The sequence below is a fragment of the Pezoporus flaviventris genome, unplaced genomic scaffold (assembly GCF_033815535.1).
Source record: "Pezoporus flaviventris isolate CSIRO_AGI_PZ_B2104156 unplaced genomic scaffold, CSIRO_AGI_Pfla_v1 ptg000009l, whole genome shotgun sequence".
Lineage (NCBI taxonomy): Eukaryota > Metazoa > Chordata > Aves > Psittaciformes > Psittacidae > Pezoporus > Pezoporus flaviventris.
In genome coordinates, this window is record NW_026892557.1 from 2582683 (window position 1) to 2600002 (window position 17320).

Genomic DNA, 17320 nt, shown 5'->3' on the forward strand with positions numbered 1-17320 from the left:
ATTCAAATTGGCTGGGTTTTGTGGAGAAATAGGCTGTTTCCTGGGGGTTTTATGGCCTTTGGATGAGGCAGGGCTGAGGTGGATGTTTGCCTGTTTTGGGTTGTAGGGCTGGGATTGTGGTTTGGCTGGGATTGTGATTTGGCTGAGGTGGTTTATGGCTCTCCCCTGGTCTGTGTAGTGCTGTGTGTGTTGTGCTCTTCCAGGGCCAGGCAGCAGGAGACAGTGCGATTGCAGGGCTGGGAGTGCAGTGTAAGACAGTGAGTGTGCCAAAGCAGGTAATTCCTGAGAACTGCTGGTAGTTGGGCAGAGCCCTTTTTCCTGGCTAAAGCACTGGGTCATTGGTGGAGTGCCTGAAGGACCAAGTCTCGACTAAAGCCCAAACTTGACTGCCTTTATTAAATGGCACTGGGATGAAAGCAGCTTGTTGGACTAAATAAGTAATGCCCTATCCCTGGCAGTGGTCAAGGCCAGGTTGGATGGGGCTTGGAGCAGCCTGCTCTAGTGGAAGGTGTCTGTGCCCATGGCAGGGGTTGGAATTGGGTGAGCTTTAAGGTCCCTTCCAATCCAAACTATTATGTGATTCAATGACTTTGCTTTATGGAGGTTCAGGAGGGTCTCTGGTACCAATTCTCCTTGTTCCCTACATTCCACAGGGAATGGGGAGGGGGCAGAGTTGTCACCTGCAGCCCCAAAACTGGTGTTTTCTTCTGTTCATCCAGCATGGTGGTGGAAAGTCCTTTGTGGTCAAAGCAGAGCCTTACACAGGTGTGTCCCTTGTTAGAGTCCATGCAATGCTGATTGCATGAGCTGATGAAGGAGACTGATTGCAGCTGCATGGAGCTGTATCTGCTGGGGGCATCTTGGCCTACAGTGTGTTAAAACACGCTTAAAGTCTTCACCTGTGCGGAAAGATACCTCAGCTTTTCATAAGGAGCTCTGGTTGCCATTCACTCTCTTTTCCCATGCTAAGACTGAGCCCCAGCTATAAGTTACCTGCTGTTGTGCCACTTGTAGAACAAGCCCAGAACAAAAAGGCAGCCTCTGCTTCCAACCTCCCGTGCACTAAAAGGAACAGCTCCTGGAGCCAGTCTGATGTGTTAAAAGCTGTCTCAGCCTGTTTGCCTTTTCTCTGGTCTTTTCTCCCCTTTCCTCTTAATGTCACCTTGGTGTTCAGTTTGCCTTCTGCAGAGGTATTCTAGCAAAGTCATGTTTTTCCTGCCTAATAGTGTGGGTAGGTTGAGTTGAAATTTGGAGCCTGTAGGGTATGCCTGTCAGTCCCGTGCTGTCTGCTTGTGTGTGGAGTTAGGACTTGCTATCACACCTTTGCATACCATGATGATTTTGATTTTAAAGCTGTGGAAAGTCTCCCAAAAACAGAAGATTGTTGGGAAAGAAAGATACTACTTCTGAGGTGTGGTAACGTTTCTCCTGGGTTTAGTTTTCAATGGACAGATCATACTGTTTGGACAATCAAGTCATGTTAAGGAGTTGCTATGGTCTTTTCCAGTGGTCCTTTCCAGAAGGAGAGGATAAAACAGTTCTTTCTGATGGCTCTCTTGCCGTGTTGATATATCAGAGGTGCTTTGGGCTCGGATTGGGATGCAAGATGCTCTGCAAATGCAAAGAGGCAATTATCCCATTTTTCCTCTTCCTACTCCCTGCCTCTCTCCCTCTGCACTTCTGGCTCCTCTCCTCCGCCCTTTCCCCAGCGTTGTGCTGATGGCAGCGTTTATCTGCATTTGTCCTCTGTCCCTGACATCCAGTTATTGATTGGCATGATTAAAAAGAACTGATAATCACTTCACATTAATCCCATAAATGACTTAAGACACCCAAATATTTGCATAATGCATCTTAAAGGTGGCAGCTAAAAGAGGATAAGACCCAAAACTGCTTGGCACAGGAGAAATGGGCTTCCCACTCACCTGTGGGCTTGCTTAAGTAATTAGCCTTCTGCTTGCATAAGGAGGAATCTGAACTGGTTTAGCGGAGGAAGATGCACTGGGTGCTCAAAGGCTTTGGGAGCCCAGCATCCTATCTGCTGGCTGAGCCTGGGGGCGGGGGGAGCAGCGGGGAACAGAGAGTCTGTTTTTGTCTGCTGCATCTTGTGAAAATCTGGAGCCAGACGCCCGCTGAAAGTACCTCTGTCTAAAGACTTTCTGTCATAAACTTATCTGATTAGCAGGGAGCTAGACGACAGATTAGCCCCTGCTTCTGCACTAGGGCTGGGCTCGCTGGAGCATCTGAGCAGATCTGCTCCTGTTGCTAGTGCTGATAGCCCTGCTGGGGAGGAGGTAAGGGGGGATAAGGGGGGGATATTTAAAGGAAGATCATAGCTAGGTGATTCTGCAGATAATGCACCCTCCGTGCTGTCCTGCCGGGCCCAGGTGAGGACCCTCTCCTCTGCACCAGGGAGCTGGTGTCATGTGCTGCGTGCCACAGCAGCACAGAGTGGGTGCTCTTGGCACGTGAGTAGAGGTTGGGAAGGAGCTGTGGCTGTGGGAGGGAGGGCACTGTTGCTGATGTGTGTGATTTTGTTCTCGGTGCCTCTGGTTCTCCTGGCTGTCAGCTTCCATTGAGGAAGAGGGGAGGGATTAAAATAGCCACGTTCAGCGTGGAGCCAGCACCTTGTGCTGAAAGGATGAGTGATTTAACATACAAACAAAAGGGAGCCATTCCAGCATTTCCATTGAGTGTCATGTGTATGTTTTAGCTTGTTCTTCAATGTTCGTGCATCATTTAGTCAACAGTATCGTACAAGTGGATAGCAGCTTCCAAGCAAAAGCATTTGCCAGGTGAACTGCAGTACTTGCTACAGGGGATGGCTTTTTGCTTTCTCCTTCTCTGTAGAAAGGGATAAAAGACAAAACTAGCCAAAGCAGCAATTGGATGCAAGGACAGCATGATGCTGAACTGCTCTAATGCATTCTCTTTTCCCAGACGGAAGGGAGCATTATTCCAGGATCTGTTGAAGAGTTGGAAATCAGCTTTGTAAATAACTGTGTCCCCTCAGCTCTGAGCAGTGCTGATGTCCAGCTTCGTGGTGGGTTTTTCTCTTTAACGCAGAACTAGTCTTCAGGTAACTAAAGTAGTCTTGTGCTCCAGCAGTGATGGAATGGAAAAAACTGACTTTGTTTTTAAGACTAAAAAGGGTGGCAACTGATAGAAAACTATCAGTTCTTTCAGTTCAAGTTTCCTATTAATTCTGGAATAGCTGTGCCAGTTCCTACACTTTGAGTTTTTCCATCTGAGATGTAAGTTCTGGCCCACGCAAGTTATATCTGGCAAAAGTGAAATCAGGAGCTCTGGCAGCTGCAGAGCCCTTGATGGGAAATGAGAGTGCTGTTTGGGAAGTGCTTTGCACTTAAGTCTCCGCTCCCCAAAACGAGAGGAGGTTACTTAGGAACCTGATGGGTAGGAGGGGGAGAACCTTGAGTGAAATACAGCTCTGCCAGAGGCAAACAAAAGGCTCTTGCGTGCGCGCACACATATGCTCATACACACAGAAATCAATTATGTGGTGGCAAATAGGATTGCCTTAACTTGGTGCTTTTCTGCTCTGTTGCAGCCGCGATAACGACCTTTCCACTATCATCTCCAACCTGCATCAGAGCCGTCAGCTCGTTATGCCAGAGACCCAGAGCCGCTGTGAATTCAAGAGAAACAGCATCGATGTTGGCTTAGGAGCAGCAGGTAAGCAGCTGGAGCAGGTCCTGCTGGCTCGGGTTTGTTGCCTTCCCTCCTCTCTTTCTCTCTTTCCTTTCTTCATTATTGCAGCAGTTGTTTTGTCTGTGCCTGTTTGTGTTACACTTCGGAGTGAGCTGTACGAAGGCTTCTTAATATTCTGGCTGAAGATGAACACTGAATGGATTTCGTGGCAATATTAAAAGTCCTTTTGAGATCTCAGCCCTGTGTTGTTCTCAAATCCAGGGCTCTGTGTTCAACTCCTGGCAAAGGAGCTTTGCGCCAGCGAAGAAGTGAAATGTCCCCGGGGTTGGTGTCAAGTGAAGCAGAAAGGCCTTGCAGAGAGCATGGCTTGATTTGTAATTTCATTAATCAGAGGTTCCCTGTGCTGCCTCTGTGCCTGCCAGCTCCTTTGTGAGCAGGATTGTTTGGTCTTATTGCTCTGCCTGGCTTTGCGGGGAGGCTCATCTGGTTTCAACTTAATGTGGTGAAACCAGAAATGCTCCTCTTGGGTTCTGCACTGTGCCTCTATGGATGTCAGTGCAGGAGCTATGGGCGAGGATGCTTTGGTGATAGATATGAGTCGGGCAACAAGTGAGGTAATAAACTAGAGAATTATTTATGATTATAAATAAAAGTTGGGGAAAAACTGGGAATTATGCTATTATGTGGTGCCTGTCCTTCCAAATCAGGATTGGCTCTCTCTGTATGTTAACGTAGGCCTTTCCTGGAAATCTTTTCTATATGTAGCTTTATGTATGTTTGTGGGTATCCTATTTTCTTGTAAGTCATTCTGCTGACTGTGTAACTAAACCCTGGATCTGAAGGGAACACCACATCTAACAGGTTTTGGGAATGACTTTGGAGCATATTCAGTAACCTGACAGGTATCCGGTTTGCCTTTTGTGTGAGGCCTGACCCCTGTCCAGAGAGGTTCCTCCTGCCTGCTGGAGTTTGTGCTGAGGTGACTGCTTTAACAGTCAAGTGTTCAGTCCCATATTCTTGTTGTGCTGACCTGGGGGATTTGGGGTGTGTCTGTAAAGCAGCCACAGGCTTTGCTTTCACAGCTGAATCTCCACGTTCTCTTCATTAACCAGCCTCCACAGCCCCTTTTCCTACACAGCTCTAAGAGCCCAACTGGCCAGAGGTAGGTTCTTCTGTATGATCCTGCTGGAGTCTGTGTCTCAGCTGACCCTCTCTGTTAAAATGGTTCTTAAAACGTTGTTTGCTTACAGAGAAACTGCTGGGCTTGACCAGTGTTGCTGAAGTTCTCTGAGATCCATTCCGGCAGTGTGGAGGGTGCTTTTCATTCACACCAGTGTTCAGCAGTAGAAAAGAGCAGGTGCAGAAGTCTTCATTCTTCTTTCTTAGTATTATTTGAGATTCTCTGGTTAGCTTCTTAACCATAGGAAATGATGAGAAATAGAAAACAGATTGGTGTGTCTAACAGGAATTGGCCAGCAAAAGAGTAGGTACGGGGATGATGAGAGCATTGGGTATCTAAAGGGAGAGGGGGCATTGTCACATCTCCACAGGGGCACTTTAACCCTGATTTCCCCCCCCCACCCCGTCTGGTAGCTGGCTCACTTTACATGTCTGTTGATTAAGGGAAGCCTCATCTTCCAAAGTCTATGCAGAACCTGCCAGCTCTGACTCTAGAGGTGTGCTGAGCTGGTACCTGTGTCACCACCTCTTGGACATGCGAGTCAAGGGAACAGAAGCAGAATGTGCTGGGATTTGTAGCTGATGCTGGTTACTGGGTTTATGTCTTGGTTCCGTTTCTTTCTACTAGCAGGGGTAGAAGGAGGGGATGGTAGAACTAGTTTTAAGAGTTAGTGTTTAAGGGTTACTCTGCAATGTAGAGATTGAGCCGGCAAGAGGTTTGGGAGTGAGGTAGTGAAGCAAGACACCTCGATAAGAATAGCTGACAGCTTAACTCCTGTTTGAAGTGTCCCCTGATACGGCGCCTTTAAAGGAAATACAGAAAACCAACAGCAAAAATCTATCAAAATAAGGCAGAACTCTGCCTCAGCTGATGCTCCTCAGGCAGACCTGGACCTGGCAGCCCCGAACCGAGGCTTCTGCAGTGACAGCAGAAGGTGGTGGCCGAGAGGCGTGCGCTGATAAAATCTAATTGCCCTATTGATTGGCTTCGGAGCCACCGTCGGCCCTGGTGATGATTGAGATATTCTTAATGTTTGATGCATGTTAGCAGCATCTCTCTGCTTGGGGCACACTGGGGACCCGGAGGTATTACAGAGATCTCTTAATCATGGAGCAAACTTGAGTGTATTGCGTCTGCTTAGTGGCACTACGGATTTATTGCAATTGGCACTGAGGCATACAGGTTTCCTAAGGTCCTGGGGGTGGTGGTGGTGGTGTTGGGATTTGGGAAGAGCTGCCCTGTTTGTGACTCTGAATTCTGAACTGACTAAAGAAACCCATCTCCTTGGTTTAGGATTGTATCCATCTGTACCATCTCACGCTGTTGTTTCTTCTCTGGGTCAACTGTTGATGGCATCATGTCCTCAGAATAAGTACATTTCTGCTTTTTCTGCCTCTCTGTGACTGGGAGTGGAGGTTCTTGTGCTTGCAAAATAAAGAGCACTGGTTTCTATAGTCCCTGGGTCACCAAATGGTTCTGCAAATCTCAAATGTGTAAGAGTTGGTTGTTTCCAGCACAGATTGAAAGAGTACTAAGTTCTTGTGTTAGAGGATGTCGGGTAAAGGAAGGGCACTTGCCTGTCTGACATCTCTGTTGCTCTTCATTGATCAAAGTGCTGTCTAGGTCCTCATTTGAAGTCTAGGTCATATCTGCACTGGGCTTATATCCAGCTGCTGGGTTTAATCTCCTACTGCTCTAGCCAGTGTTTGGACTACATGTATTCATTAAACCTGGGGCAGGCTAATCCAGCTGCTGAGAGGTAAGGTTGGCTCTTGCCCACAGATAGTCCTTTTGTAGGGAAGAGAGGGGAGCTACTTCACCCAAGTGCTGGCCATCTGCAGGACTGCAGAACCTACAGTGTGGTTTGGTTGGGAAGGGACCTTAAAGATCATCTAGTTCCAGCCCCCTGCCATGGACATGGAATATGTAGACCCTGCCTGGAAGAATAAGCTTTGGTGGTCTCAGAGCTCCCAGGCCAGTTTATGTAGGAAAGGTGAGTGATGTCTCCTCTCTTGACTGCAGGCTGGGTTTTCTGCTGCATCCTTCTCTTCAGGTGGTGTTCTGCAGTGGAAAACGCTGGCAAATGCTTTCCTTGGTGCTAATTAAATTGCAGTCACAATGGGGATATACTATGCCAAATGGAGGAAGAGAAGGAAAAGTGCGTTTAATGGGGTCTGTAGTTCCTTTGGAGCATAGAGAGGCAGCCTGCAGTGGTGAGATTCAGTAAGCAGCTTAATAACATCTGCAAAGGTAGAGCAAGTATGCTTCAGTGCCTCTGGGGGAGCACACACTGGGAGGTGATGAGCCTAATGAGGATGTAGAAGCCCTTTCCCGCTGGATCAGCTAAAGGAGAGGCAGCAGACAGGGTCCAGCGTGGGCACTACCAGAGGGGCTTACCTTGAGAGCGGATGATGACACAAGGTGCTTTTAATCTGAACCGAGAGACACACACACCCCCATAAAGATGAGCAGAGCCAGGGCTGCTTGATAAAGGCACAGGAGCAAAGCTGCTGGTTTGCACATCAAACAGGGATTTAGAACCCCTCTAAGCAGCTCATGGTGTGTCTGTAAACAAGGCCAATCTCCTCTATCCAGTTCGGCTGCATGGGATGGGGGGGACGGAGGAGGCTCTGCAGGGCTCATGGAGCAAATAGGGCTGTCTCCTGCCTGGTGTGTGTGTGCTTTGCACGCTGCTGTAGGATCTGAACAAGCATTTTGCAATAGAGTCCTGGCCCCAAGGCTCTGAATCATTTCTCTCCTGCAAAAATCCTGTTAATTTCTCCTCTTTCTCTCCTCAAATACCCTCTGTTCTGCAGTGCCACATTTCATGACTTTCCAGTTGCAGTAGGACTATTTGCATGGATAGAAGTGGAGGAATCAGGCTCACTGATGCTAGAGGAAGGTGGGTAGATCTTCCCTCTCTTCCTTCTGTCCCTGGTGATTAGAGGGAGTTGGTTTGATGTCTGCATATTGTCTGAGAGGGCGCTTACTGGAGACATGGCAGAACACCATGTCTCGCTCCAAACAGCAAGCAGTTTGCTATGGTTCTGCATTTAATGGGTGTGGATTAAAGACCACTTCCCCAGTGATTAAAGGCTTCTTTGCTGGGGTGTGAGAAGCAGCACGAGGCCAGCTTTCCACTGTTGCAGAGCTCCCAGAGAGCCTGGGCTTTTCCTAGGGGTTGCCGCTCAGTGCGATGGAGATGACAAGCCCTGAGAGCTTTGGCCTTTGGTTTCCTCGGTGACCAGAACAGTTGCGTGTTAACCCGATTCCTATGGAAATCCCATCTGATGGGGAGAACAGGACATCTGTGTCCCTTGGAGGCCGTGCATTACGTGTTGCTTTTGGGGTGCTAAAAAGCAGTGTTCATCTACATGTCCCAAAAACATCATGGAAAAGCAATCTCTCTGTTCTCTCCTTGAGGTTATTTGTTCTGTATTAACACTCCTGTCTCATCTTCCCACTTGATGCTCTGTTGCCTAAACAAAGGAGAAATTTCAGGAGTGAACTGTAAACAGGTCCACATAAATTGGATCTGTTTGGAATTTGCATTGACAAGGCAGTACTTGTACCTCTCACACGTGGATGCGGAGCTGATCAAAGCAGTTGTCTTTCTTTGGGCCTATCCCTGAAGCGTGTGTGCCCACCACGGAGGGCTTCCCAATGGCTTTGTGGAGACCTGGAGCTTTCATCTGCTGTGGAGGAGTTAATATTGGGAGTGAAAAAGAACTGGGATCGAGGATGTTATAGCTAATGGTTAGAGACAGAACCACGGCGAACGGCTGCTTGCTGAGCGTGTGGTAATGAGCTGGGTTGCAGACACGTTCTCATTGAACTAAGCCAAAGAGCAACAAAAAATTAAGCAGAAGCCTTTATTGAACTGCTGCCTTAAATTGAGCAGAAAATCGGCTCCAAATGGGCATCCAGGAGTTGTAAACCCAGGCACCTTGGTCTAGGTGTTTAACCATGAAGGACGCTTGTTCACCCAGCCAGTGTGAGGGTCTGGGTTCTGTCAGTGCCATTCATTCTCTTGTCTTGGATCTGGAGGACTGTCCTCTCTTCATGCTCTGTTTTAGGTTCATTTTTAGTTCTTCTGATGCCTTGTGGGAGTGGGAGGTAACCAGCATCCTGTTGTAATACAAATGGAGAGCTTGGGAGATGAAGGAAAAATGGGAAAGCCCAACATGGAAGCATTTCCTTTTACTGTGCCCTGCAACTGCGCTTGCAGCGTAGGTTAGTGCATGGGATTTTGCTGGTGTGAGTGTTAAGGTTTTATCCTTGGCTTTATCACTGCAGGAGGAGAAGGAGCCAAGGCAGTTTAGTGCCCTGTTGTTGGAGTTCAGTAAGCCTTGCTCTTGGCAGGGATTTGAAGCCTGCTTCTGGCAGGAGGGTGCTTGTAGGATGGCTCTGCAAGCACCTTTGGGAAGGTCAGGGATGTATTTCAAGGTGCATCTCCCTCCCTTTTGGGACCAGGCTCACTGTGGCAGCTGAGGTAGCTTGGTCTCCTCTGTGCCTTGCAGGGCAGGCTGACCATGAGCCCATCATAGCTCACTTCCAGTTGAATCAGCCACCAAGCTCATGGCCAGTACGTGTTGCGGGTTTGAAACAGCAATAAGCACTGACTGTTTCCTCCTTCCCTTGCAGCTCTGGGAAGAGCAAGCTTCTCCTGCTTCCAAAAATAACCTCTTCCCCACCCCCTGCTCCCACCTCCTTTCCCAGGTGCCTCGCAGCAGCCAGTAAAGAGCTGAACACAAATCACTGGTGCGGTGACATCTCACTGATGTTATACATAGAAACCCAGGGCAGATCATAGCGTGACACCTGACTTGTCCACTCCTGCTTGCTGCTGTGGGTGGAAGCACAGGGAGAGGAGTCACTGCCCCTGACCCTGCCCCAGAGCAAGCTGATGCTTCAGAGCCAGGGTTTTGACCCTGTTCCTGCTCCAGTGCATGTGTGTGTCTCGGTGTCATCAGGTTTGGATGCTGTGGGTTTAGTTCTGCAAAGCTCAGCCTTCTGCTCTTGCTGCGCATCAAGGTAACACTCCCCAGAACATCTCCCCATAGCTGTATGCTTGGGAAGCCTGTGTTGTGGTTAGATTCCCAGGTAGCAGGTGTTTTCCAAAGAGATACTGGGAGATTTGTAGGAGGAGCAGCCAGAGGAGGTGTTAGAGGGAATACCAGGATGCTGGCACAAGCCACACACAGAAGATTCAGCGCCTAGAAGCCCACAGGGAATTGAGGGTGCTGTCCCAGGCACGTTGTTGCTCTGCTCCTTGTATCAAGCCATTAGCAGCGTGCCTGTGGCTCACAGCTTTGTGAGATGGAAGTGATGGAGATGTCCCACTGAAGAGAAAGGGATGCAGGGCTGTGTGTTGGGAGAGCAGTGTTACAGGAGACACGTGGAAACATTGACCCAGCCTTTTGGATCAATGGACTTGAGAGAGGTCCCCCCAGAAAACCAGACCTGACCCAGTTAGTGCTGTGCCTTTAGAGCCTCAGGGCAGGGGAACCTCCAGGCCAGTGTGTGACCCTGACTGTCTATTCTTGAAGCCCTGCCCACTCAGTCCCTGCTTACAGCACTGCTCCAACGTGTACCCTTGGGCAGACTGGGCTCATTTGGGTAAAAGGCAAAGCAGATGATAACCATTACTACAGTTACTGTAAAAGGCCGTGTGTTGGCTTGGGGTTTTTCCTCTCCTGCTGTCTCTGCGTACACAGGTAAGCCCAGGTTTCCCCCTTCCCTCTGCTAAGCACGTGTGATGGCTTGCTCTGGTTCTTAGCCCATTCAGTGCCAGCTGAGGAGATGGGTGGCTTGTGTATCAGTGGGGAGCAGGCTCATAAATTAAGCTGGGATCTGTCCTGTGATGCCCTCTCCCCAGATGCCAGCCTGTGGTTCAGAGCTGGTCAGGGTAGCAGGCAGTGCTGCTTGCTTTCCATCAGGCACGAGCAGCCTTGGGAGGGTTCGTCCTAGGATGGAGAGCTGGGGGTTGGGAGGACTTCATTAATGATTTGCTGTGAGCAAGAAGAGGGTCACCTCCCTATTTCATTAATTTTTCAGCTCTGCACAACCGTTTTGTTCCCCATTCCTCCTCTTCCCTTTGCTCTTCTCCCTTTTCCCATTCTTTTCCTTGCATCTCTTTGGTCCTCAGATCCTTTTCTCTCCCTTCTTTATAGCATTCCTAATCCCCACCTCACATAGGCTCCCTTCTTGCTTTCCATTCCTCTTCCTGCCTTTATTTCCCTTGTCCTTCCTATTCTCCCTTCCCCACCCTCCCTCCATCTCCAGGCTCCTTGGGAAGAAGACTATTTGAAGGCTTTCCACTCTGCTCTCAGCTGAGAGGCTCCTTCCCTCAAGCCAATCAATGGCAGCCTTTCAGCCCCAGTGGGGCTTGGCAAACATTAGATCAATAAGTTATTAGCACCATTCTGTCAGCTGTAATGTGGAGATTGATCGGGGCCGGGGCTCCTGCATGCTGCCTGGCACTTCCCCAGCCTGATAAAGATGACAGATTAAGGGAATAAGAAAAAGGAATTAAGGAGTCTGGCTGTCAAAGCTGTCACGGGCTGGAGGAGCGCTGGTGTTTTTCAGGGGCTGAAGGAGTGTAATCGGCCATTGAAATGGTGCTGAGGGTACGACACCACCAGCAGCTCTGCTGGAAAGCACTGCCTTCAGCATCCACTTCTCTAAAGAGATGGCAGGAGCTCTGTAGGAGCAGCCAGAGGAGGTGGAGCTGCTGTGCTGGTGGTGGAGGGAATACCAGGATGCTGGCACAAGCCACAAGCAGAAGATGCAGCACCTAGAAGCCCATAAAGGAAACGGGGGTGCTATCCCACGTTGCTGTACCCACCTTTTGGCATGATGGGGTGTTGTGTGGCATTGCCAGGACTGAAGGAGGTGTCTGTGTCAGAGGAATGATGCCAGTTCTCATAGCTTTGTATCACAACTATATAAACTGAAGCCAAATGACCTTTGCCTCAGAGGTTTGTGGTCCTTTTAAAGTCTGATCCTTGCTGGAACCATGCTTAAGTCTTCTGATTTAATAAGCTTCAACCTTCTGTCTTACTAGAACATGCTGCTTTCTAGAGCCACAGAGTGAGTCTCCAAAAGGCCTGGACTTCCAGCCCACCCTCCCAGCCTCAGTCTTTAAATGTCTTCTGGAAGCGAGTGGGGATTCACAAGTCTGCAATTGCTAAAATTCCTCTCTGCAGCATATCAAATGAATTCAGAGCTCTCTCATCCGCACTGTATCCTCTCCATGAGTGGTTTTTCATACTATGAATATTTACCACCTTTCTGTGGCTTGGTGCATGCTGTAAAAATGAATCTGGTGAGATGAAGGGATGTTGGTGCACCACCTCTAATAAACCTCCTCTTGATAAACAGGAGGATGACTCCAGCGTGGCCTCCATCTCTGTCTGTTTCACTCCTTGGGTGAGATACTGGACAGTCCTTGTAGGTGCTTAGCTCCAGCTGGGCAACCTGAGTGAGCACAAGGAGGTGGGAAGTAGCAGGATACTGTTTGCATGGTAGGAGGAAAGGCAGATGGCCTGGTAGGGAGAGCTGAGAAAGGGGATGCAGGCAGCTTCTCATGCCTGAGGAAGGATGGTTGATGTGTTGTACATTGGGAATCCTACTCAACTACTGTCTGGTTGTGTGCTTTCACAGCTTTCATATGCAATTAACTCATGTTTAGGAAGGGGTTAGTGAACTTGAAGTGTGATGCTTTGGGAACATTAGCAGATACCTTGGTACAGGCTAGGTTCAGACCCATTGCAGGAGGGCCCAGCTTGCTCTGCTGTTTGTACTCTTAGGAGTGGTACAGCAGCTAGCAAAGAGATGCTTCCTGCCCTGGAGAGCTTGCAATCTAAGTCTAAATGACAACCAACAAACAGATACAGATGTGACACAAAGGAATGACGAGATAACCCAGTGCAGTAGCTAAGGTTGGAAGCCTGCTGCCTGCCATGTCCCTAAAGCCATTAAGCTGACCTGCTGGGAGGAAGATGCTACCTTTATTTTGCAGCTCGTTCAACATCTCCTTTGCAGTGATCCAGCCGTATTTTCCCCCTTCCTTGCTAGAACTAACCCTGCCCCATGAGCTGCCATGCCTTTGTATTGTTCTAGCATCCCAAGTCCCCCAAGCCCATCGCTTCCCTTCCCCCAGCTTCCCCAATGATTATTTTTGTTTCCCATTCCCGTTGCCCTCAGTTAAATTATGGCCTGTTATTCCCATGACCTTGTGTTTCACTCTCCCTTTGTTCCATTGATCCCTGCTGGCAAGGGATGAGGCCGATGTGCAGCCAGATTCCACGCCGCCTCCTGCGTGGCCCCTTTGTCAGAGCAGCTCTGGGCCTGCTGAGACTCAGCAAGCTGGTGCAGCCTCTCACAAAGACACAAGCCCATCATGGGGATGGAAGCCTTCAGGGTCCCCACAAACCTGTCACACTCGGCACAGGACCAGACGGAGCAGCAGGGCTGGAGCACCAGGCTTGTCTGAGCAGAGTAGCTCCTCTGGTGGTGGCCTGTGTGTGCCAAGGGAAAGGGAAGAGATGAATAAACGGGGATGCTGCCAAGACATTTCGGAGTGGTCGGTGGGAATTGTCATCTCCAGGGTTTCAAGTCTGATGGGGGGAGTTAAGAGCAACGGAGGATGTTTTTCTCCTGTTAAAATAATGTGAAAGAAGGTGGAAAAAGGACTTTCTTCTCATGAGATGTTGGCTGTCTGAGCCTGGGTGATCTCCCGTGTAAGTTGGCTCAGTTCTCTGTTTACTCGGAGACTTCTGGGTCCAAGAAGCTTTCATAGCAAAGGCAATGATATGGATAAGGAGCGTGAGATAGGTCTTGATCTCCTCCTGTTGTGCTGTAGCATAACACAGTGCAGAAAGTCTTGGCGCAGTCCCTCAGCTGTAACTGGGATCCTCTTCTATCGTCCACCCATTTAACAACATTCTGTGTCCACCTCATGTTTGTTCATCTCCCTTCTCCAGGAGAAACTCGGGAGGACATGGGCTCAGTTCTCACCCTGCCATCGATGCAGTGTGTGTCCTTGGTGCATCTCTGCTGCACATTCCCTTGTGAAGAGTGGAGATCAAGTCCCTTTGGGGGAACCTAAGGATAACTTTTCTAATCTTCCCAGCTGATTTAGGCTTCCAAGTGCTCTCTTCCAAGCTGCTAATGAAGATGGGAGGCTGAGGATTAGCAGCAGTGCAGGAGTACAAAGCACTGTTACCTCCAGGTGATGTGTCTACCCATGGCCTCTGATCAGTGTGTCTCAGGCCCAAGGAGGGCTGTGATCAGATCACCCCACATTTCCCTGGCTTCTGTAGAAGCTCATGTTATGGTCCCATACCTGCATCCTTTCTCTTTATGGTTGCAAAGCCATTGGATTATGCTTATATATGGGGCCAGAAGTCCTCCTCCAGCTGACCTTTCCTGTAGTGTCTCTATTCATGTTTCCCATTAGAAGTGCAGCAGGTGAGTGCTGGACTTCTCCTCCTATGAAAAAGGGGGAAAAAATCCACTTGGATTTCTCAGTCTTTAGGGAAAATAATGGACTTTATTTCCAGAAAGCTCTTTGGATCACTTCCTGTACTAGACTGGGCTGGCAGGAGCCTTGATGTAATGCAGGATGTAGGGACCTGCATAGGAGACAAGGAAGGGATGGTTGTGTGGCACTGGTGACAGTGATCAGTATGCTTGGGGCTTCCTCTAGCACTTCTTACTTGCATTATTGCCTGGCTTAGCTTCATAATGTTACAGTTCTACTGATAATGTGTTTCATTTTCAGCTTTATTTGGCTTCCTTTCAACTGAAATGCTTTGTGGAAGGCAGGAGGAAAGAGGCAAAAACAGGGATTTGGGGAACAAAACAGGAGGAAGAACCAAGCCAACCCCCCCAGCCATCCCTCCCATTCTCTGAGGTGGAGTGTTGCCTTTTGGTGGTGCATGGGCTGAGCAAACAGCTATCTGCTGGCTCTGTGGTCGATGAGTGGCAATGTACTCTAAATGCACAACCTGTCTCTGTGAGGGTGGTAAGGCATCCAGGAGCTCTGCTGCCAGCTCATTTGCAAAACATATTTGGTTTTGCTGCTGCTGCTGCAAAGTCAGGGGGAGATGGACTGTGGATGCTTCTAACCCGATGCCTTCAACCACCATCCTGGTTCTTTGTGTGAGGGCAAAGAACGGTTAGATGAACTGCACGTGGGTGTAAGGGGATGAATTTAGAACACAGGGTCCTGTAAAGGGCATCTGTTTACTGTGTGATGTGCCAAAGCTGTGCATATGGTTTATGTTGTAAAGAGGAAAGGATTGCTGCTGTAATATGAATACATTGTCATTTAGGTTGTGATCTGTGAGTTTAGTAAGTAACTAATGAAAATACAACCTGCCTTTTCTCTGCTTTGCAGCTAAGGGGGGTCTGACTCCTCGCACTGGCATTCAGAAGGTTGTTATTCAGTCTCGTGCTGTCTGCTGCTGCAGTAAATTTGGGGTGCATTGTTAGATCTTTGTGCCTCCATCCCGGCTACTGGTGATAATTACTCCCTTTTTCTTGCTTACTCTGTATCTCGGTGATTTAGTACCCACACTGCTGGGGACAGAGGCAGCCTCTGACACGTCCCAGGGCTTTGCCTTAAATAATGGGAATTAAAAAGAGGAAAATGCTCATTCTGTGATGACTGCCATGAAAACAGCTTGGGGGGGGGAACCCACATACAGACTCGGTGTGTGGGATCTGGTGCTTTGGTGCAGTGTGGGACTGAGATGCTGGAAGGAAAACACTGCAGGTCATCCTGGAGATGAATGCACTAACATGGGATCTCTGCAAAGTTCAGCTCTCAACTGCAAGACATCCAAGAGCTCTCCCCAAGGCACAGTGTGGATGCAGGCTGTTCGCGGGGCTGCAAGTGGCTGTTCTGGAGATGGGTGGGCACAGCTCTGATGGAGACGGTGCTGCTTCAGAGCTACCGTGTGATCTCAGTCTTCCCCTGCCCAAGTGCAGCTGGTTGGGAGCGAGGTGGGACTTGCAGCCTGTCCTGCTGACGTGCCTGGGAATAGCAGGGCATGGTGCTAGTCGGAGCGAGTCTGCTGGCAGATGGGCACACGGGGGTGGGAGTGGAATAGCGAGAGAGAAGGAGTGATAGGAGGGTAATGAGGTGCCTTGGCAGAGTTGTGAAACCAAGGAATCTGCACTGCTCGTATTCTGACTGCTGTCACATGGAGCTGGTGCTGCTGTCACAGCTCCTCCATGGAGCCTCTCCTGCCTGAAGGATATCAAAACAAGCCCTGTTGGGTTTTGCTGCCTCCTGGCCAGGCTGGGAGGGGCGAGCAGAGCAATGGGACTTGTGTTGTTTCAAAGCCACAAATCCCGGATGAGAACCCTCCCGAGGAGGATGTGTGTGATCCTGGCCTCCAGCACTGAGGGTTTGCAGCACCAGCCTGGCATTTCCAGGAAAATCAGCATGAAGAATGAAGCTTTCCAAGGGGAGGGAGCTTGTGACTCTCTCTGTGCTGTGTGGCCAGGTACTTCCTAGCTTTGATGCTGGCTTGGCAAGCTCATAGGGACTGTGGCTTTGGAGAAGGTATTTATAGGGTAAACTGAGGCAGGAGCTGGCTCAGTACCTGGGATATGAAGTGCTGAGAAAACCGAAGTGCTGTCACTGCCTGGCTCCTTCCTTTCCCGTCTTCTTCCTCTTGCCACTGTTCTGTTGTATTTGGTTATGGACAGTTTCAAGCTTCCGCGGTTGCCTCTGAGCATCAGTTCTGTTAACAGGGTCATGGCAAGATACAGTCGGAGGCATCTTGTGCTCTTTAGAACCTCGAAATGCCACTTGGAACTTTGCAGGCTCCCAGGATTGCTCTTTGGATGGAGGCAGTGCCTGGCAAGCTCTGCCCTCGGCACTGTGGCAGCCACAGAGCTGTGCTCTGGAGCTCCTTGCGCAATCCAATGCCAAGGCAGCAACCTGGGCTTGCTTGGCTCAATCCAGAGTAACTGGAGTGATTCTGAGGATGAGGGACAGCTGCTTGGCTTCAGACGTCCCCTGGCACAGCAGTAATCCTGTTGTTGCAAACGGGACCGAGGGGGTTTGTAACCTTCCTTACCCACCACACTTGGGGTGAGTGGCAGGAGCTTTGCCTGCGTGTTGGCTCGCAGGCACATCAACGTGTGCTCCCTCAAAGCTCATGGTGCTTGTTTGTGAGATGGGGCTTTTCCCCCCCCCTCTTCTTAAGATGCTGCATCTTTAACGAGCCCTTGATAGATGAGAATTTGATGCTTGCAGTGACAAACAGGCTCTTCCTTCCTGCCCATATGCAACATCATGCTTTCAGTTTCCCCAGCCTTATGGGAGGATATTGATTTTAAATCTGTTCGGGGACGCTGTAATTGTATATTAGATATTTTGTGTTGGGTTTGTGAGGCTGCAGTAATGCAAAAGGCTTGAGTGTTTCCGTACAATCTAGAGGGGGAAGATTG

At 49.3% G+C, this 17320-nt stretch overlaps 1 protein-coding gene across 8 annotated transcripts in view; it reads left to right on the forward strand.

Annotated features, from left to right (window-relative positions):
• SAMD11 (sterile alpha motif domain containing 11) overlaps positions 1-17320 on the forward strand; it is a 134075-nt gene that overhangs the window by 83988 nt on the left and 32767 nt on the right. For all 8 annotated transcript variants that reach the window (XM_061450199.1, XM_061450197.1, XM_061450198.1 and 5 more), the window contains one exon: positions 3569-3693. In XM_061450199.1, coding sequence (XP_061306183.1) covers positions 3569-3693 — 125 coding nt within the window. The remainder of the gene's footprint in view (positions 1-3568; positions 3694-17320) is intronic.